The sequence below is a fragment of the Echinops telfairi genome, unplaced genomic scaffold (genome assembly GCF_000313985.2).
Source record: "Echinops telfairi isolate 266 unplaced genomic scaffold, ASM31398v2 ScPeMD7_3533;HRSCAF=4204_0, whole genome shotgun sequence".
In the NCBI taxonomy this organism is placed as follows: domain Eukaryota; kingdom Metazoa; phylum Chordata; class Mammalia; order Afrosoricida; family Tenrecidae; genus Echinops; species Echinops telfairi.
In genome coordinates, this window is record NW_022107431.1 from 49,569,483 (window position 1) to 49,592,863 (window position 23,381).

General features: G+C 43.2%; 1 protein-coding gene across 1 annotated transcript in view; it reads left to right on the forward strand.

The window, feature by feature from the left end:
• Positions 1-23,381, forward strand: part of SLC35F1 (solute carrier family 35 member F1) — a 251,847-nt gene that overhangs the window by 181,881 nt on the left and 46,585 nt on the right. Inside the window, exon 4 of the mRNA XM_013004495.2 lies at positions 22,773-22,932. Within this exon, the coding sequence (XP_012859949.1) occupies positions 22,773-22,932 (160 nt within the window). The remainder of the gene's footprint in view (positions 1-22,772; positions 22,933-23,381) is intronic.

Consider the following 23,381-nt stretch of genomic DNA (forward strand, 5'->3'; position numbering starts at 1 on the left):
TATTCTGATGTTCTCCTTTCAGAAATTGTTATGCCTACTATGATGGTGACATGGAGGCCCTTAACCAAAATATTATAAATGGAATGTATCCTAATATTCTTCCCATGATAGCACACAGGCCAGGCGAAGCAATGATAAAAACTTTCTCTCCATTATTAATCAACTCCATCCCAAAGGGAAAGTGGCTAATTTAATATCCAATGATGGCTTTATCACATGGTGTTGTTATGCCTTAACAGAAAACAAAAGGGAGAGAGAATAGTTTCTGCTGGGTGTTTTCTCCGCCTGTTTCATGATTAGGAAGGATTTCCCTTGCTGGAAGAACTAACTCTAGATAGGAATCAAGTCCCGACAAACATTTTCTGTAGTACATCTGCCTGAGAATGTTTACACTACGTTGAGACGGGAGTAGGAGACACAAGTCAGCCCTGCTGCAAGGTGTGGAATCCCCTGGCCTCTGTTCTAGAACCCTAACAGGCAGGTCACACCTGAGGCCACTAACCAGTCCAAGACGGAATTCAGACTACCCTCAGGAAACATGGTACAATGGATCATGGCCACGGCGAGGCTAACAAAGCCCTCATGCCCTTATGCTCAGAGGAGCTTGCTGATTGGTGATCACGCATGGAACAGGGAAGCTGTGCATTGTGACTCTTCTCCTGCTTCACCCTATGTACCTCTTTGGATTCTTCTTTGATTATACTAAGTCTGTAGTTATAAATGCAGTCTAATCTCTCTGACTTCTCTGAGTCATTTCAGAAAACAGTTGCGGAGGGGCAAGGAGAGCAAGCAGGGACTGCCCTCTGCTCACTGGGCAGACAGAAACCAGGTGGCCTAGAACTTGTGGGTTCTGACCAGTGACCAGAGTTAGAAGGGGACAACGGGCAACTGGAGGTAAAGATGGGAAAATGGAAAGATGAAGACTAGATTCATTGCTACCTTTCGGGAATGAATCCATGCCGATCCTTACCACATGGTAGCAAAGGTGGCATTTTCCCAGTCCATCCCTTGTTTACCCTAAGTGATTGCCACTGGGATGAATAAAATTCAAAATACAAATTGTTGACAAGAATGTGGAGAAACTAGAATCTTCATACATTTTGAAAGAGTTCAGTAATTCTCCATCCAATGCCACCTCTCCATATCGATCAAAGAAAAATTAATTTATGCCCCCTCATAAAAGCTTTCTTGAAAATTTTAATGCCTAATTATCAATAATAATCAAAACTTGGAAACAAAACAAATTTTTCTCAGGACTAGATCATTATATTGTGATATATCCATTCAATAGAAGATTACTCGACACTAATAAGAAATAAAAGTGCTGGTGCAAGCTATACTCTGACAGCCTTTAAAAGATTGTTAACTGGGGAAAAAGCAAATTGGAAAAAGTCACATATTGTATGGGCCTATTTATATGAAATGTCCAGAATAGGAAACGCTGTGCAAAGAGGATCCACTCAGCCTAGGCTGTGGGAGTGGAGCCCCTGGGTCCTTCGTTTGCTGGTGGGGTACGACTCACGGTCAGGGGAAGCAGCGACAAACACCTTCGAAGGCTTGAAATGTGCAACATTCAAAGTGTGAATTTAGGAAAATTGGACATGGTCAAAAATGAAGCGGAAGGCATAAAGCTCGATATCCTAGGCATTAATGAGCAGAAATGGACTGGTATTTTCTATTTTGGATCAGAAAATCGTGATCTACTATGCCGGGAATAACACAATCAAGAGGAATGGCCTTATGTTCATTGTCAGAAAGAATATTGCTAAAGCCATCAGAAGAACAATGCTGTCTGTGATAGGATTATGTCTTTCTCCCTTCAAGGAAATCCAATCCATGCAACTATTCAAATTTATGCACCAAACAGCAAAGCTAGTAATGAAGAAATTTAAGAATTCTACCAATGACTTCTGTCAGAAATTGATCAAACATGCAATCAGGATGAAGTGATAATTATTGGTGATTTGGGTGCAAAAGTTGGAAACCAAGAGGAAGCACAGGTAGTTGGAAAGTATGGATTTGGTGATAGAAATGGAGTGGGGAATCACATGATGGAATTTTGCAAAACCAATGATTTGTTCACACCTTTTTTCAACAACACAAAAGGTGACTATACACATGGACTTCCCCAAAAGGAATACACAGAAATCAAATTAACTACATCTATAGGAATACAGGATGGAGAAACTCAATAACAGCAGCAACAGGACCAACTGTGGAACAGACACACATTGTTTACATGTCATTTCAGGATAAAACTGAAGAAAATTAAAACAAGTCAACAACCTGAGTTTATCCCATCTGAATTCCAATAACTCCTCAGGAACAGCTTTGACACATTTGACACTTCTGACAGAAGACCTGATGAACTGTGGGAGGACATCAAGAACATCATTCAGGAAGAAAGCAAAAAAGGTCATTAAGAGACAGGGAAGAAAAAAAGGATGAAAGTGGCTGTCAGAAAAGACTCTGAAACTTGCCCTTGATCAGAGAGCAGCTAACGCAAATGGAAGAAAGGATGAAGTCAAAGAGCCAAATAGAAATTTCAAAAGGCAGCTCTAGAAGACAAAGCCAAATATTATAATGAAATGTGCAAAGACCTAGAATTAGAAAACCAGAAGAGAAGGACACACTCAGAATATCTGAAACTGAAAGATCTCCAGAAAAACAATTAAAGCCTCTAGTGTCATTCTTGAAAAATTCTATGGAAAAAAATATTGAATGATACAGGAAGCATCAAGAGAAGATGGAAAGAATTCACAGAGCCACTGTATCTAAAAGAACTAATCAATAGTCACCATATCAGGAGGTAGCATATGAGTAAGAACCAATGGTACTGAAGGAAGAAGTTCAAACTGCACTGCATGCGTTAGCCAAAATCTAAACTCCAGGAATTGAGGGAAAACTAATTGAAATGTTTCAGCAAGCTGAAGAAGTACTAGAAGCGCTCACTCATCTATGACAGGAAATTTGGAAGACCGTTATTTAGCCAGCTGACTGGAAGAGCTACATATTTGAGCCCATTCCAAAGAGAGATGACCCAACAGAATTCTCAAACTATAGTTTGAACAATATCATTTCTATCACATTCAAGTAACATTTTACTGAAGACTATCCAACAATGGTTGCAGCAGGACATTGATTGACAGGGAACTTCCAGAAGTTCATCCTGGATTCAAAGGCTATCATTGTGATGTTGGACAGATCCTGGCTCAAAGGAGAGAATACCAGAATATTTCCTTGTGTTTCATTGACTATGCAAAGGTATTCAGCAGTGTGGACAATAATAAACTGTGGATAACCTTGAGAAGAATGGGGATTCCAGAACATCTCATTGTGCTCATGAGGAATTTGTTCATGGATGAAGAAGTAGGTATTCAAACAGAACAAGGGAAAATTGCATAGTTTAAAATCAGGAAAGATGTGCATTGGGGCTGAATCCTATTGCCATGCTTAGTCAATCTGTAGCTGAGTAAATCATCAGAGAAGCTGGCTTATATGAAGAAGAGTGTGGCATCAGGATTGGAGGAAAGCTTATTAACAGTCTGCAGTACACAATTGACACAACTTTGCTTGCTGAAAGTGAGGAGGACTTGGAGCACCTGCTGATGAAGATAAAGGATTGCAGCCTTCAGCATGGATTACAACTCAAGTAAAGAAGGCCTAAAGCCTCACAACTAGACCAATCGGTAACAGGCTGAAGTTGTCAAGGATTTTGTCTTGCTTGGATCCACAATTAATGCTCATAGAAGCTGCAGTTAAGAGATCAAAAGACATATTGCATTAGGTAAATCTGCTGCCCAAGATCTCTTAAGTATATTGAAAAGCAAGAATGTTACTTTGAGGACTAAGGTGAGCTTTATCCAAGCCATGGTATTCTCTATTGCCTCAGATGCATGGAAAAACTGGACACTGAATAAAGAAGACAAAAGAAGAAACAATGCATATAAATTGTGGTGCTGGAGAAGAATATTGAAAGTACCGTGGACTGTTAAAAAGGACAAACCTACCTGTGTTGAAGAAGTACAGCCAGAGCGCTCCTTTGAGGTAAGGATGGCAAGACTTCATCTTACATACTTTAGACATATTGTTAGGGGAGAACAATCCGTGAGAAGAACATCATGCTAAAATGGCAAAATGGAGGGGCCTTCAATGACTCAGTGGCTTCATCAATAGGCTCAGGCATCAGAGCAGTCATGAAGATGACACAGGACTGTGTCATGTTTAGTTCTGTTGTGCGTGTGATCACTATGAGTCGGACCCGATTCAATGGCACTGAACAACAGCAAGTGCAGACGGAAAGTGGCTGCCAGGTGCTGAGGAATAAGAAGTGACTGTTTGTGGAGTTTCTTTTTGGGGGTGATGAAATGTTCTGAAATTAGAGAGTGATGATAAAAATAGACTAGAAGCCACTTTTAAAGATGATTTTTATGGTATGTGAATTATAACTCAATTAAGAGTTAAATCTAGTGGTGTGATAAAGTAAATTACAGATTTAGGTTAAATTTTCTCAAAGAGGGAGGTACCCATTCACTGTGTAGTATTGTCTTTAATGTGTGTTCTCAACTTCTTATCGCAAGAACTAGCGAGGAATACATCCTGATGGTAGCTGCAGTTCTGTCCGGTTTCTGTAATGATGCATGGTTTTTGTTATCTTTGTTATCTTTTGTTCTCTTCATGAAACTTTTCCCTACTTTTTTGTATTTTCTACAAAGAGAATGTGCTCATATACTCATGGGGCTATGGGTGTTTGTATATGTGCATACATATGAGAGGGCTTCAAAGGATCATGGGAAAGTTTTATTGTTTTTTTATTCCATTTTTTCAAGAACTTTTTGAAGGCCCTTCTGTCTTACACTGGGTTGTCTAGAGAAGCAAAACAGCAAAGCTTCTAACTATATACATACACATACGTGTATTTCAAGAAAATAGCTCAGACAGTTGTAGAATCAGCTGGTGGCTGCAGAGGAGAATGAAGCCAAGGTCAGCAGGTCAGATGGCAGGCCACAGATGACTCCCAGGAGCAGCGAGCAGGCTGGTAGATCTTGGCTCACATCCAAAGAACCAGAGGTCAGTGGATGAGCCAGAATCCAGAGCCAGGAAAAGAAACAAGCTTTTACATCTATATGGGAAGCAGGCTGCACCCTTGAGGAAACTGCCTTTCAATTGGTTGATTGCACCTGTGCTATGATCTGAGTGAGGGTGTTGGTTACCTCTTACCCTAATCTTCTCGCAACTAATTGTACATTCCATTATGAAGGTGATTACATGGGGGATTATTAGGTGTTAATTGTGATTCATGGTGACCCTACAGCATGAGGTAGAAGCCCGGTGGGTTTCTGAGACTAACTCTTTACAGAAATCAAAAACCTCATGTTGCTCCCAAGGAGTGGCTGGTGGATTGAAACTTTGGTTTCGAACCCTTTGGTTCGAAGCCTAAGTGCATAACCCACTACACTACAACCCCTGGTGTATTAATTTATACCTAAAGGGTATTGTTTTGAATTTTTAAAATGTTTTCATATGCTGAGAACTCTTCAACAATCCAAACCTAGGAAAGATGTGGGTGGTGATGAGACTTTTGCATGAAGTATATGATTATGAACTAGTGCTAGAGGGACCCTCAGGGTCACTCTTTGGTTTGCAACGCAGATGGGTGTGAGAGAAAATGCCTAACGCCAAGTCTGGTTGCACAGGGTAACTATGATGTCACATGACAAATGAGATCCTTGGGCCTCATGTGGCTAGGAGATATACCACGAGGACCTGAATTTCAGTCTTTCCTTTATTTAATTACTTTATATCAAATTTGAGGGTCATATAGCACAGCTCCGTTGCATTTTCACAATGTTAAAATACCATAATGATGATCGTACAGTGAGATATAGTGTTAGTCAAAGTGTAGTGTCAGTGCTATCTTCTAGGCTCCAGTTCTTCCTCAGTCATCCAAGTGACTGTAACTTCCAGGGTTTTTATCCTTTGTGCTACACTCACAAAGACATTATACACATCAACCAAACATTATTCACGGATAAAGACATAGACACATATCAGCTAAAACTGAAGCAGTAACGCACCTGTATTGTTCAAGAAATGGGAGACAATGGCATGGAAGCTATGGAATTAGAAAAAGTAAAGCCAGGGATATTTTTATTCTGTTCTTAAGCCAACATCTATTTGGCTTCCACATACCCAGGCTCTATGTCGAGGCAGTGAGGGAAGTAGTTTCCTCCCCGAGAGAATGGTGAGGGTCAGTGCAATAGTCCGAAGGTGTTGGCCTGTGTCCACGCAGGCACTGTTGGGGGCTCAGGGTAGGTCAACTGAGCTAGGGCACCTCACTGAAGTTCCATCTGGGCAAAATCAGGCACAGGAGCTCATCAGAAGGGGGTGGGCAGGAAAGAACCAGAGAAACAGAAAGCAGGGTGGGGTGCCTGTGGAAGATGGAAACATCCTCCCACTGGTTCCTAGGGGAGCGCCGTAGCTGGCACTATTCGCGTGGGGAGAGGGGAACTAGAGAGAGAACTCTCTCTGACCTAGCAGAAGTCTCCACTTCCCTGCACATCTCCATCCTGTCCTCTGGTCCTGGGGTTTTGGGGTGCTTGCCCTGAGGGAAGGTCCCCTGAAGCCACTGCTGGGTTGCTAAGAGCTACCCTAAGGCATTGCAGCTGCCTCTGAGCCTCTGCCTTTTGCTGGAACTCAAACCTCGCTTGTAGGTCAGCTGGAGACTTGGAAAACAATTCTGCAAAACAAGTGTACACTTTGGGCTACCCACTCAGTAGGAGGTGGCTTGGCAGTCTGTGAAAGCTGATTTCACAGATCCACGAAACGTGTGGTAGTCCGTGAGAGTGGTAGGGGGGAAATCGAGCTCCAGCTTCTGACGCTTGGGTGCTTAAAGGCCAATGGAGGTGGTCTGGGAGTGATGAATGGAAGCACGCTGAAAGGAAGAGAGAGGTGTGAGTTGATATTAAACGCCGACAAGTCACTGCCCTCAAGTGACCCCTGCCCTCATCAACCCCCCAGCGTGTGTGCATGTGTTGTTGTTGTTGTTGTTGTTGTTGTTGTTGTTTAGAAGGGGTTATAACCAACAGCTTATAAACTGCAGAGAAGATACACTGGTGAGGGAATAGATACGATTGAAGAATAACAAGGGGGATGGGGAGGGGAGGGGGGTTAGTAACATGCACTCTGCCAATACATCCAGAACAAGAAACTGAAATGTTTTAATGGTGCTTTGTCTCTTACAAGTAATGTCCTAAAAGCAATGTCAGTGGTCAGTGCAGGTTTTTGTTTGCTTTTAATTCAAGTAACTTCTGGAAGCTGCATTTGAACCCTGATACATGAGTTCACTTTGCCCCTCAATTGCTTTTCTTTTGGGCCCTCAGTTTCCTTCTCTATAGAATGGGTATAGCCATCTTCTTTTTAAAGGGATCAAGTAAATTTTCAAAATAATTTGCAAACTGAAATGTAAACTTAATGCACACACACACACCCCCCCAAATGTTACTTATAATCATACTGACCCTGGTGCTGTCTCCAGGACTTGAGAAAATTGGGCTCAGCCACCGAGTACTGCAGTGTGTCTGTCAGACGACTGGGGACTCGGATCGTAGAGTTCTCTGCGGGGATTGCCAGAGATGAGCATAAACTCATGCTCAATCTTTAGGAAAACAAGTCCCTGTAGGAATTCTAAGAGGGAATGGACATCTTTGTGCTCAAAGAATTCCTAATGTTCTTGAAACTTTTCAGAGCCCAACAATGATTACGAAATGGCATTTGTGTATTTTATATGGATATTTATAATTGTTTTCTTAGAGAAATGTATGCCAAAAAAACACCTAACACTACAAAAAAAAGTTCATGGCAGATTGAACGGAATGTTTTTTATTTGTTGTTTGCTTTTGCTTTTGCTTTTTGAACAATATCAGTCACCACAGCCCAACCCATTTCAAGCCTGTTGATTCGGACTCACAGGGACCGCATAGGACAGAGTGGCGCTGCCCCATAGAGTTTGCAAGGCTGAAATCTTCACAGAAGCAGGAGGCTCAGCTTTCGGCCCGAGTGGCCCATGGGTTCCACCCTCTGACCTTCAGGATAGCAGTCAAGCACTTTAACCGCTGTGCCATCAGGTTTCTAGGTCACTCACCAGCAGTATGGTGCCTTTTATTTTATTACTCAGACCCCCACTCTGCTAAGAAAACAAGCTACCAAAAAACCACCAGAAAATGTGACCCCAGGGAAAAGTCACTGAAACGTAAGAGCCTGTTTAGGAACCCCAACTACCGGATGGCCTCTTTGCTTCAGTTCCAGATGCAGACATGAGCCCTCCAGCTGCAGCTGTTAATATTCCTCTGATTAACCTACATGGAAACATTGTTTTAAAAAACAAAAACATCGGGACAGAGATACTGTTGATGTCAACCTTTTTTTTTTTAATCATTTTATTGGGGGCTCCTACAACTCTTATCACAATCCATACATACATCCATTGTGTTGAGCACATATGCACATTTGTGGCCATCATCATTCTCAAAACATTTTCTTAGTACTTGGGCCCTTGGTATCAGCTTCTCATTTTTCCCTCTGCCTCCCCCACAAACCCATGGTAATTTATAAATTATTATTATTTGTTCATGTCTTACACTGCTTGATGTCTCCCTTTACCCCCTTATCTGTTGTCCATCCCTCTGTGAGGGGGTTATAGGTAGGTCATTGTGATTGGTTCCCCCTGTCTCTTCCTACCTTCCCCTTCCCCTCCTGGTATGGCTACTCTCAATATTGGTCCTGAGGAGTTTATCTGTCCTGTATTCCCTGTGTTTCCAGCTCTGATCTGTACCCATGTACATGCTCTGGTCTAGCCAGATTTGTAAGGTAGAATTAGGGTCATGATAGTGGGGGTGAGGAAGCATTAAAGAACCAGAGGAAAGGTGTATGTTTCATCGGTGCTATACTGTAACCCTGACTGCCTGTCTTCTCCCCACAATCCTTCTTAAGGGGTTCTGCAGTTGCCTACAGGTTGGCTTTGGGCTGCCTCCACTCCACACTCCCACACCGCACCCCCATTGACATTGACATGATTTGTTTGTTCTGGGTCTTTGATGCCTGATACCTGAATCTATTGACACCTTATGATCACATGGGCTGGTGTGCTTCTTCCATGAGGGCTTCGTTGCTTCTCATCTAGATGGCCACTTGTTTATCTTCAAGCCTTTAAGACCCCAGATGCTATATCGTTTAATAGCCAGGGACTATCGGCTTTCTTCACCACATTTACTTATGCACTTGCTTTTGTGTTGGGAAAGTGAGCATCTCAGAATGCTGGATTATTAGAACAAAGTGTGTGTGTTGAGGGAGTACTTGAGTAGAGGCCCAATATCCATTTGCCTCCTTAATACTAAACCTATAAATATATGTGCATAGATTTATTTCACCATCATCCTATATAAATATATATACATATGTACATGTCTGCATTTAGACCTCTGTAAATGCCCTTTGCCTCCTAGGTCCTTCATCTATTTCCTTGTACTTTCCTCCTGATCCACTATCATGTTCAGCCTTCATTTGGGTTTCAGTAATTCCTCTAGGATACATTGCTCTTGATCAAGCCCTACCAGGCCTCCTACATCCACCTCGCCATCTATTTTAGATCACTTGTTGTACCCTTGTCTCTGGTTTATTAACAACCACTTCCTTTCCCCAGGTTCCCCTTCTCCCATGTCCCCCGGAACTGTCCTCCCATTATTTTCTCCTCAGGCTTATTTATCCTGTCTATCTTATCTAGATAGATCTGCTGAGTTGATAATATGCACAAACACAAGCCCAAACAAAACAAAGCAACAATAGAAAATAAAACAATAACTCCAACAACAACAAAACAAAAAAGTCGACCAAAAAAAAGAGAGACGTCTATAAATAGTTCAAGGTCTATTTGCTGACCTTTATGGGTGTTTTCTGGTTGAATCTGATGGCCCCACAGTCTATTTTTGGTGTTCCCTAGGGACTTCATTGCTCTGTTCCCCTTGCTGTTCTGTTGCATGCCCTTAGTGTTTTGCCTCAGTGTGGTGGGGTCTGATTGGCCACAATTCCCACAATGTGTCTCCAGCATTGTGCCCAGTAATGCTATGGGCCAGTGAGGGATGTCGTGTCTCAGGTGTGGCCAGCCCTATGGTCCTCTCTGTGCATTGGCTGATCTGAGCAGAAATATTGTCCTCAGAGTCAGTGGGCCAGGATGTGCTTCACTCTTGTTACCTCCCCGCCACCCCATTTGCTCCTGTGTGCTCTGATCAGGCATGTCCCTCTCCTTGAGCTGTAGCTTCAGGGTTGTCCTCTGAAATGAATTCTTCTTGGGGGAAGGGAGGCTGTCCACTTAGTTGGTAATGTAGTCCCGGCATGGTGCAGGGATTCTGTGTGTGCTAGGTCCTAACCACCATCGTTGCACCCATGTCCTTCCATACAACCCAAGGATGCTGAATGTCCTACAAGAGACCATGAGAACTTGAGGAATGAAAAATTGCCTCCACTCCCCAAAGTGTGCATGTCACACCCTCAGTGACCTCGAGGGCCCCTTCCCACACAGGGTGACGCTAAGAGCCTGTGCGTGCATTGCTTCATCAGCCACCAATTATGGAGTGCCCACAGTCTGACTGAGGAGCCCTGGTGGTGTAGTGGTTACGCTGTGGGCTGCTAACCAAAGGTCAGCAGGTCGAAACCACCAGCCTCTACCCAGGAAGAAGATGACCTCTTTACACCCCTGAAGTATCAGTCTTGGAAAGCACACGGGCAGTTCTACCCTGTCTTCTCAGGTCACTGTGAATCACCACCTACTCGGTGGTAGAGAGTTATTTTACTGTCTAGCTTGGGGTCACTTTGGGGGTATGTGCTGGAGTGCTAACTGCAGAGCTGGATTCCAACCACCAACCTTTCGTTTAGCAGCCTAATGCTTAACCCACTGCACCACCAGAGCTCCTTTCCTTATCCATAGGACAGTTTTTGCATTAAGCCCGTTAAGAGCCTCGGTGGCAGAATTCATCAGGGACTTTGGGGTTTCTAATGATGCTGAGAACCAACAAAGGCTCACTTCCATCCTCTCTTAAATACGAGAAGATTGCTTTCAATAATTCAGGAATGGAGGCTTTCCGCTGCACTGACCTAGGGCTTCCAGCCCAAGAATGAATTCCCAATTGTGAAGTGTGCAGATAAATATTTCAACTGTCGGTGCCATCATTTTTAATCATTAAAACAAAACACCAACTACTTTCTGCCCAGTGAACAGTTTTCACACATAAACTGAAATTTCCTAGAATGCGTAAATGGCATTTGAGGCCAATTGTAAAGCCTGCCTTAGAGCGTATTAGCTCATCAAATGGAATCATTAACTTTGCTTGCTAATTAACTCTGCAATGAGCAACTGTGAACTGTCATACAATCCAGCCTGCCCCACTGTCCTGTGACACTCCCCCTTCAGGGATGCTGTGACTTCTAAGCTTCATGGCCCCTTCAAGGATGCTGTGACTTCTAAGCTCAGCCCCTACAGCATCCACATGGTTCAATTACCTCATCCTCTCCCAGCAGCTCCAAGGACTGTGTGAGCCTTTGATTGCTCTACCCATTGTGTGAGTAGAGAGGACCAGAGCATACAGAAGCAAGATGGTGCGCCTGGGTCACAAAGAGCTTCGTGAGAGAAGGGTCCTGTGTGTTTTTCATGGTGCCCCAAAGCAGTGTGCTCTTCAGGAAGACTTTTGAGCCTAGGTTTTTCAGCCTTTAAGGCATCAAGGTTTTCCTGGTTGTGTGCGGCAAGTAACTCCATTCACAACGACCTTACATCTCAGAGTAGAACTGCCCCACAGGATCCCTTTCCCAGCCTATAATCATCACTGGAGCAGGTAACCAGGTCTCTGCTCCCAGAGTCCCTGGGGGAGCTGGGACCACCAGCCTGTTAGTTGGCAGCTAAGTGTGTGTGTGGTGCCCCTGCCGATCTTTAACAGGAGCCTTGGGGCACAAAGGTTACATGCTGGGCCGCAAGTTGCAAGGTCAGCAGTTCGAAACCACTGCTGGGCTTACTCCTCTAATAAAAAGTTACAATTTCAGAAAACCACAGGGGCAGTTCTATCTTGCCCTGGAGGGTCGCTATGAATTGGCATTTACTCCTTGGCAGTGAGTTTTGCATTTGAGGGCTCTTTAGAGGTTCCATTTTGATGTTTCTAATCATTAAATATCTTGATGTTTCTTGATGGGAAAGGGCTTCAAATAATACTGAGGAAATGGAATTAAAAGATAGTGGCATTTTCCCATAACCCTTTGAAGCCTCCCTGTCTGTTGAACCCTGCGCATGCACCCAGCAATGCTCTGAGTGCTGAGACTCCAGTTGGGTTCTCAGGGCCCCTAGGGGAACAGAAACATCAGGGATGTTCCCAGTGGTTCCAAATTAATTTAGTGCTTTCGTGCCGGTCTACAAAGGAGAGATATAGGATGGAAGAAAGCCCCCATCGGGCCTGACCTAGTCTGGGGTCCAGTCTTGGGTTTCTTCGTGCTGCTATAACAGAAACGCCTCAGCAGGCAGCTTTAGCCAACAGCCATTTTGTTTTCTCTGAGTTTGTAGGGCAAACTACGGCCCGCGGGCCACATGAGGCCCATCAAGGATATTTATCCAGTCCGCCGGGTGTTTTTGCCCTGTTTTGTTTTTTACTTCAAAATAAGATGTGTGCAGTGTGCATAGGAATTTGTTCATAGTTTGTTTTTTTTTAACTATAGTCCAGCCCTCCAACAGGTCTGAGGGACAGTGATCTGGCCCCCTGTTTAAAAAGTTTGAAGACCCCTGGGCTAGATGTTGGAACTCAGGCCAACGGCTCTAAAAAAAGGTACAACAAAACCCGTTGCCATCCAGTCAATTCCAACTTATGAGGATCCGGTCAAACCCTAAGAGATCCCTGGTGGTGCTGTCAGGTAAACATTGGACTGCTAACCACGAGGTTGGCAGTTCAAACTCACCAGCTGTTCTGAGAGAGAAAGATGAGGCCATCTGCTCCAATGAATATTGATATAGTTTCAGAAACCCTGTGCAGAGTTGGAATTGACCCTGACAGTGAGCTTGTTTAATTTGATGTTTGTTTTCTTCCAGATGGCAAGATAGAACTGCCCCACAGAGTTTTTCAGGGCTATCTGTCTTTTTGAAAGCAGACTGCTACATCCTTTTCCCTACTGGGTTCAAGCTGCCAACTGTTAATTCAGCAGTCAATTGCTCAACCACGGTGCCACAAGGGCTCTGAGAGAAGGCTCTCTTTCTCTGTTGGCTCTGGGGGCAGATCTTTGTCATGTTGTGCCTGCAGTTCCTCATGTCCTTGGTGATCTTCATACAGATCACAGATGTATTGAGTGTACGGCACATGCTCTGGGTACCACTAGAGGAGAGGGGCTCCAATGAGCAGTTTCCATCGCCGACTATGAAAGACCATTCAGCAACTTACAACGAATCACAGCAGGCCCTATTTTCCTAGGATACCCCTCTGTCTTCATGTGGCATGTATCATCCCATTCTTTGTGTCCCCAGAGAAGGACATCATGCTCGGTAAAGTAAAGGGACAAGGAAAAAGAGGACAACCCTCAGGGAGATGGATTGACCTGTTGGCTACAATGGGGTCAGGCCTGGGAACACTTGTGAGGATGGTGCAGGACAGTGCAGTGCGTCGTTCTGTTGTACATAGGGTTGCTATGACTTAGAGCCAACTTGATAGCATCTACCAAAAACAACAGGATGTGATCAAGCTTCAGTGAAACTTCCAAACTAACATAGACTAGACAAAAAGGCCTGAACTCTATGGAGCATTATGTATCACAGCGGACTGATCTCATTGTGCGTGGGAAGCCCATCAGTTAGGAACTGACTTGAGCTGAGTCTGACTGCTACACACAACAAGGTACCACTTGTTTAGGATTCTGAAGGAGGAGTTGTACTAAGCAGTGGGATGAGACTTCAAATGAACTTGTCACACTGAAGTTCAAGGTCATATGATACAGCCAGCCTATCTAGTTGGAGACTCTGTCCTGAATGAAGTATCCATAGGTCAGTACATCATACCAGAGTATTGTAGAATCTGAGCCCATTTCAGGAAGCCCGGCATATCTGTTTGGAAGCATGATAAGCATTGAATACCTTATAAAGCATTGGAAGCATGATAAGCATTGAGTACGTTATAAAATATACCTTCACCTCTATTATCTCTACATTTAAATATGATCTTTGGGAAGAGACGGCAGGAACTACTATCTTCTTCATTCAACTGATGGAGATTGAGTTTGCGATTTGTTCATGTCATACAACCATAAATGAGGACTAGTCTTCAAATAGGAGCCCTGGTGGCAGAGTGGTTGGCAGGGTAGGCAATTCAAAGCCAACAGTCGCTCCACAAGTTAAAGATGAGGCTTTCTATTCCCATAAACCGTTATAGTCTTGGAAAACCACAGAGGCAGTTCTACCCTGTCCTAGAGGGTTGCCGCAAGTCAACATTGATTCAATGGCAGTGATTTCTTGAGGGTTTTTTAGACTTCCAATTCAGGACTTCTGATTCCAGCACAGGGGACTTCTCATCTCACTATATTATTTTACACCAATTGCCCACCAATTCTTCAGGTTCTTATAACAGATGGAAGGAATGCATAGAGTCACTGGAACAAAAATAATGGATTGGCAGTCCACTATTTTAGAGGATAGCATGTGATTAAGAACTGCTATTTAAGGAAGAAGTTCACTAATGCACTGATGGAAAACAGGGCTCCAGAAATTGACCGAATAGCAATTGAGATATTTCAACAAGCTACTACAAATCTAGATGCGCTTACTCGTCTTCTGCTAACTAATTTGAAAGACAGCTACCTGGTCAGTTGACTGGAAGAGATCCATATTTATGCACAGTTGGAAGAAAAATGAGCCAACAGAATACGGGAATTATCAAATAATATCTTCAGTGTTACACGTACATTTTGCTGAAGAAGATTCAAATAAAGATTGCACCAGCCTGTCAATAAAGACCTGTCATCCCAGTCAGAGTCAGAAGAGGACACAGAATTAGGGACATTATGGATGAGGTCAGATGGATCTTTACTTGAAGCAGAGAATACCAGAATGATGTATGCCTGTGTTCCATTGACTAGGCAAAGACATTAAAAGCTGTGAGCCATGACAAATTATGGGCAACATTGAGAAGAATGGAGAGTTCAAGAACACTTCATTGTGCTCCTGAGGAAACTGTACATAGCCCATGAAGTAGTCATTCCAACAGAACAAGGGGCAATTGTGTGGTTTAAAATCAGGAAAGGTGTGCCTCAGCATTGGACCTTTCATCATACTTACTCAATCTGTACACCAAGCAAGTCATCTGAGGAGGTGGACCCTGAGAAGAAGAATGTGGCATGAAGGTGAGAGATAGACACAACCTTGCTTGCTGAAAGCCAAGGGGACTTGAAGCATATATTGATGAAGAGCCAAGACTATAGCCTGAAATATAGATTATCCCTCAACTTAAGTAATGAAAAAACCCTCCCAACTGGACCAATAAGCAGTATCTTGATAAATGGACAAAATATTAAAGTTGTCAAGGATTTCATTATACTTATATCCATAATCCACATCCATGACGTGGGTCACTCACACCTTAGCCCTCAAACTAACTTCTACTCTTGCTCTTCAACACTTTCAAGATATTTTGTGCAGCAGATTACTCAATGCAATATGTCTCCTGATGTCTTGAGTGCTGCTTCCATCAGCATTGATTGTGGACCCAAGCAAGATGAAATCTTTGGCAAATTCATTCTTCTCTCCATTGTTGATGATGCTATCTATGGGCCAAATTATGAGGATTTTTATTTTCTTTAGTTTGAGTTGTAATCCATATTGAAGACTGCAATCCTTAGCCTTCATCAGCAAGTGCTTCAAGTCTGCCTCACTTTCAGTAAGCAAAGTGTGTCATCTGCATATTACAGATTGTCAATAAGCCTTCCTCCAAGCCAGATGCCATGTTCTTCAGAGTCTGCAGCTTCTCAGGTGATCTACTCGGCATACAGTGGATCCGCATGAAGAAAGGATACAACCTTTACTCACACCTTTTCGCATAGTATCCCCCTGTTCTCTTTGAACAACCAACTCTTGACCCAGGTCCAGGTTCTGCTTGAGCACAGTGAAGTGCTCTGGGATTCCCATTCTTGTCAGTGCTATCCAGTTTGTTTTGATCCACACCGTTGAATGCCTTTTCATCATCAAGAAATCTCAAGTAAACCTCTTTCAGGTATTCTTTGCTTTGAGCCAAGATCCATCTGATGTCAGCTAGTGATATCCCTTTAGTCTTCTATTATTATTGGTTATTCTAAGGAGTACATTCCTCATGAGAGTAATTATTGGCTTCATATGTCTTGGTTTGGCTGAAACATGATCCCTGGAGACAGGTTCAGTTCCATGTCTTGTGGAGTACAAGTCTCCATCAGATTGGTAAGTCCAGTCCTTTTTATGATTTTGAATATTGTTCTACATTTTTCTTTTAGTAGTGGTAGCCAGGCAGCACCATCTAATTCTTCTGATGCTGTTTAGTAGGGCTTTCGACTAATTGCTTCCTTGAGTCTTTGATCTTTCTTGCCTCCTCTTTCCTTCAGACAGGAAAAAACATTCTTTACATCTTAGATGGTCACTTGCTAGTTTTTAAAAGCCCAGCTGTTACTTACCACAGTAGGTTTTAGAATATAATCTCATGAACTATGCTATGCCAGTTGATTTAGCATTGTGGTCCTAAGTCTTCAAGCCCAATGATTAATTCCCACAAGTTATTTGGTTATGGTTAAGAGTCTACATTTCTTTGTCCTTTGTTTGTTCTGTTGTATACATGGACATATTTATAGTACATATAAATATGTATTTATGTAGAAATATTATCTAACTATGGAAGGGCATGGAGTGGCATGTAGCCTCTGGCTTTACAAAGAGGAAGGAGAGTCAAACTCCATATCGGTGAAAGGCTAATCTCTAAGAAGCTGGCGTCAGACATGCCTCCACCTTCCAACCTTCTTACCAGTTGTGACCCCAGCTATTCCCGGCACTACACCCTCTCTATCTCCAATAGCTACACAGTGCACACAGCCCATACTCACCCTGAAGGCATTTATTAGAGAAGTTAATAGTTACAATTTGGGATCAGAAATGTTCAGGATAGAGTTCTTGGTCAGGACAGCCTCTTCTCTGTCTTTTCTGGCCCTTAGTCCCTTGTTCTAGCCCCTGTCTTGCTGTATTAAAAAGATATTTTAATGCTGTTGATAAGTGCCTAGAGGTCACTCCACTCCATCATGAGTCTCCAGTGGAAGGCTCCCTCCCGGCTCTAACCCCACAGGTCAGCACGCTTAGCTTTGCTCCAGGGGGTGCCTGCGGGTACCCAGCTCCAAACTGAACCTCCTGTCTAAAGGCACCTACTTTTACTCAGTTGGGAAGCATTGGCTCTGCTGATGTTCCTACTCTGCCATTCCTCTGGTGTCACAGCTTCCCGTGCCTGGATCACGTAGATTCCCAGGACAAGGATCTTGGAGTCTCGTGGACATACTACACTCCTGACTATTCTTTCTAGATGGCAGTGAGATCTCTCCTTTTTACTCCTGGGATGACTCATTCTGTACCCAGCAGAATGGCCCAATTGACCAATTCCCAAATAAATGTTCCAAGTTTTTAGCACCAGAATTAACCCTATAAACAATCACTTACAATTAATTCATACAATGTATGATCGTCCTCCCCACCCTCTTCTACTCAGACACAAAAGGAAAAAAAATCATTTTGTAGACATTACAAAGACTATGGTTACTAAGACCCATCAGTAGAAGGATGGATAAAGAAACTGTCATGTAAATACACAATGGAATAAAATGGATCCCTAAAATATAGTGATGAAACCACAAAACACCACATGACATGGATGGACCTAGAGACCATTATACTGGTTAGCCAATCACAAAAAGCACAAATATTGTATGAGTCTGTATTACTATAAAGATAAACAGCAAGATGAAGGCAGGCTTCTGATTCCAGGTCATGTGACCTTCTAATCCTGTCTCCAAGCAATGAGGTAGTGAGCCTGCCTAGTGCCTATGAGCCCTATATCACCCCCTTATTTGTACATTTAAAACCACTTTGAGAGTGGAGACCTCACCTCATTTGGGATCAGTTTCCAAATATTGAGGAGAAGAAGATCAATTAGTTATTGCCACAAAACTTTGTTCTATGGTCACCCTAAATCAATAGACCTTGTTGCAAGAGTAATTAGAGAACCTCACTAGAAGTTCAAGTCAAGGGGCCATGGACATGTCTGTCTCGGAGAAGGTGATTATACTTTTGTTGGTGGATAAACCAGGTGAAGCAACCTGCCATTAGGGAAAATGCATAATGTTACTTATATAGACCCCAAAGGAAGAATACAACTGGTATTATCTTCTTAATTGGACTGCTTTTGACCTATTTTTGATCCAGCCCTTGTTGACCCAGCTCACGTGCTATAGAAACTGGGACTTTAGACTCTGGCCTTTCGAGGTGCACAGCATCCTTCATAGGCCACAACCAGATTCATCTGATGTGAAAACCCCACTTAGTGAACCAGACTTTACTTTTTCTTTTTCTTTCTTTCCTTCTTTTCTCTTTAAGATCATTTTATTGGGTGATTTTACCCATACAGCAACTGTATCAAGCATATTTGTCCATATGTTGACATCATTATTTTCTAAACATTTATTTTCTACTTGGGCCCTTGGTATCAGTTCCTCTTTTTATCTTCCCTCCCCCGTCCCACCCTCATAACCCCTTGATAAATTATAAATTATTATTTTCATAGCTCACACTGACCGCTGTCTCCCTTCCCCTATAGTTTCTTCCTCCCTACTCTGCACCCCCCTCCTGGTATTGCTACTCCCAATTCTGTACCTGAGGGGGTTATCTGACCTGCATTCCATGTGTTGTGAGCTCTTATCTGTACCAGTGTACATGCTCCGGTCTAGCCAGAACTGAAAGGCAGGACTGGGGTCATGATAGTGGGGGGTGAGGAAGCCTCAAAGAACCAGAGGAACATTGTGTGTTTCATCGGTGCTATACTGCACCCTGTTGACTCATCCCATCCTTGTAACCGTTCTGTGAGGGGATGTCCCATTGACTACAGATGGGCTTGGGATCTCTGCTCTGACCCCCTTCATTCTTAACAATATTGGAGGGGGGGTTGTTTGTTTGGGATCTTCTGGTACCTATTACCTGATTCCTTCGACACCTCATGATCATACAGGCTGGTGTGCTTCTTCCATGTGGTCTTGTGGTTTCTCTCCTCGATGGCCAGATGCTATATCATTTGATAGCCAGGCACCATCAGCTTTTTTCACCACATTTGCTTGTGCATCCGCTTTGTCTTCAGCGATCATGCTAGGAGGATGGGCACCACAGAATGTCAGGTTGTTAGAACAAAGTATTCTTGTGTTGAGTGTGGGCTTGAGCAGTGGCCCAAAGTCCATTCACTTCCTCAATGTATTGCCCTATAAATATATGTACATATGCCAATACCTCTATTTTTATGAATTAAGATATTTACATAAGTACACACCTATGTTTATACCTCTATCCATAGCTTTGCTACCTAGATCTTTCCTCTGTTTCCTTTTATCTTCTTCCTGCCTCACCATCCTATTCACCCTTTTTCTGCCTCTTAGTAATTCTTCGAAGTTGGATTGCTGTTGCTCCAACACCCCCAGGATTTCTATGTCCTTCTCATTGTTGATTTTAATTCCCTAGTTGTTCCCTGTTTATGGCATTGTTTGCTCACCTCTCCCTTCCCCCTCCTCCTTCTCCCCATCCCCTAAGAACCTCCAGTCCCATTGCTTTCTCCTCTGCCTTGCTCCCATGCCTGTTTTATATAAGTAGGCAACTTAACAATAATGTAGACAATACAAAAATAAAAGAAAAAAATGAATAAAAAGAGGGGGGGAAAGAATATAGATAATTCCAGGTCTGTCCACTGACCTTTATGACTATCTCCTGGGGGTTTCTGGGAGTTGCCCCTCCTAGCCTGAAGTCTATTTTTGGGGCTCCACAGGGGCATTCTGGCTTGGCTTGGCTCCCATTACTGATCTGCGATATTCCCTTTTGGGTTCAATAAAATTGCCTTAAATCGCATGGGAAGGATTTATAATGTTCACCAATAAAATGATAATGATGTCTCTAAAGTGAGCCAGGAATATATACACACCATAGATATATGAGTAGATTTTGAGCTCACAATTAATTGTATCCCTAGTCTAAGAACAATTAGTGCTTATAACATGGCTTGACTTGATACTCACTGTCATGAATAGATCATGGGAAATATAAGTACTATAGCAAAGTGTGGTGAAGAAATTACATGGTGTCCAACTCTCAGAAGGAATAGTGCCCGGGGTCTTAAAGGCTGGTCTTAAAAGAAGTAGCCATCTAAGTGAAGCAGCACAATAGCCTGCAAGATCCAAGGATTATATGTAATAAAATTCAAATCCAAAAGAGCTTAAATTCTGAGCAACCAGTGTTCAGAAGGCAAAAAACAAACAAACATTGGAAGCCCAAAGTTCATTTGCAGAGCCCCCACGTGCAAATTAAACCTCTGGTGCCTGTCTTCTGACAGCGTTGCTATCAGACCGAGAACACTGCAAAGCTGATGATGGCAGATGTAATTAGGTTAAAATGTACCACTTTATCATTCAGTCTCTCTTTTGACCCATTTTTAATTTGTTCCAGTTTTCAATATTTTCTACTTTTTCTCAATTGAGGTTTTTCTCTGTCTTATTTGGTCATTGTTGTTGAGTTCTATTTTTGTTCAATTTTTGTTTTGTTTTGTATGTTTTTCTGAATCTGAAATCCAGGATAGGTAAATCTATAGACAGTCACTAAATTAACGATGATCTAGGGGTGTGGCAGGGGAGGTTGGGGGGAAATGGGAAACTAACCACAATGACTATAAGAAAGAGAAAACTGTTCTAAAATTGATTGTGGTAATAACTACACAACTCTTTCTGTAACTGAGTTATTGTATAATATGTGAATTACAGTCCAATAAAACTATTTTTAAAAAAGACTAGAAGACCATAGTAAATAATTCACTGCACTGCACCAAGCTGTATATGGTCATGGGTCTAAACCAGCTTGCATACTTGCCTATGTATTCATTCATAGATTGTTATTTGTTATTATTGCCAGATTATGTAACGGTATGTAATAGACGTAACTGCATTGACCTTTGTGGTCTCTAACACTTGTGCACTTCTCAGTGCCCTCCGTTGATTTAGTGGTAATACACTGATCACTCCCTTATTGCATATTGCCTTTTCCTTCACCAAAATTAGCCCTGGGGGCACCATGGTGGCTCAAACCCAACAGCCACTCCCAGGGAGAAAGACCAGGCTGTCTGCTGGAGGACTGTGACCTGTGCAGGTTTGCTGTGTCTCACTAGCAATGGCGATGGGGGGGCAGGGGAGGGGCATTTTGCTGTTTGTGATGAACCTGGGGGACCTTATGCTGAGTAGAATAAGTCACAAAAGAATAAATATTGCCTGAGACCACTATTATAGAAAGTCAAGAAAAGGTGTACACACAGAAGGAAGCAGTCTTAGATCGTTACCAGGGAGGAGAAAGGAGGGAGGACCAAAAGACCTCTTTAAAGTGTTAAAAATGAAGATACCACTTTGGAGACCCAAGTGTGCCAGATTGGTGTGCTATATACCTTCAGCCATGATGCTTTCAACCATCTTATATGTACCTGAAAACTCGACAGTCAATAAGGTAGACTAGAGAAGAATCGATGCTTTTGATTATGGTGTCGATGACATATGGAATACATCATGACCTATTGAAGGACAAGTACAGCTGTCATGGAAGACGTACAACCAGAATGTTCTTTGAAAATGGTGATAGTGAGGCTTTAGCTCGCTTCCGTTCGACATACGACAGGATCCTGGAGAAGGACAGCATGACTGGGAAGGGAGAGGGTCAGTGGCAGAGGAATTCCCTGAACTACGTGGATGGACACAGCTGCTGCCACGATGGGCTCAAGCATGACGGTGAGGGTGAGGAAAGTGCAGGATGGGCCGTTTCTCGTTCTGTCGTAGATCGGATCGCGAGGAGGCGGAACTGACGCCATAGCACCCAACAAGGAGCAACAAAGGACAAGTACAAATGGTCTGTAAGCCAGGCACCCTGAATACATACCGGGATTTACTCTAATGTCCTGGTGGTGGAGAGACCATTATCTGAGGGAATTTAACTTCTAGGTGATTTTTTATCCAAGGTCCAATCATTGATCAAATGTGCTAAGACCTTTGCACTCTCCCTTCTCACACGTCCTTCTACAGCAACGGACCGTCTCAAACGGGTCAGCATGTTTTCTCAGTATCTGATGTGTTCCCGTGGAATTGGCCATGGTTCTGAGACAGTGGGGAGGCCAAGAAGCCCCAGACTCAGAGAAGGCAGGAATGTCGATGCCGCCAGCTTTTCTTATGGATGTATCCTCTCCCTTTGCCCTTGAGACTTGAGGGATGCTTACAATTAAGAGAAAAAGTTAATTTGCATTTGCTTCAGAGAGTCTGTTTTAACTGCATCAATTATGACTTTATACACACAAATACCAAAAGGGGAAAAAAGAAAACAGGGTCCGGGTCACCCTTTAGACAGCCTTCAGACAGAGTGGGATTCTTTTTCGTTATCACTTGGCCAACTCGCCCTGTTGTTTCTCTCCCCTTCCCGACAGCTCCTGGACTGCTTTGTCATTCCCGTGGTGATTCTGCTCTCCTGGTTCTTCCTGCTGATTCGCTACAAGGCTGTACACTTTGTGGGCATCGTCGTCTGTATCCTGGGAATGGGTTGCATGGCCGGAGCAGATGTGCTTGTGGGACGGCATCAGGGAGCAGGTGAGACTGCAGGCGTTCACCAGGTGATTTACCTCTGTGGGTGAGAGGTAAAAATCCCAAGGTGCAAAACGGGATGCTGATGGTTGGGCAGACACAAGGACTTTTGGAACCTGGTCTTCTCAATGTGGGTGTCTTACTCACATGTGCCTACCAACCTGCGCCTGAAGTCCTGATGGTACAACAGCGAAGCACTTGGGCAGAAAGTTTAACCTTAGGAAACTGTTAGTGGATGAAAGGTGGCCAGTTTGAACTCCGCCTGTGCTTTTGCAGAAGAGAGGCCTGATGACAGCTCCCATAAAGATCATAGCCTAGAAGACCTTATGGGACAGTTCTCTTCTGCCCCAGGGGTCACGATGTTGGGAACCGAATCAATGGTATCCAATAACAGCTCTGAACCTGCAACAGTGGCAAATAGCAGGTGCTCCATCGTGTTTCTTGAGCGAGCAAAG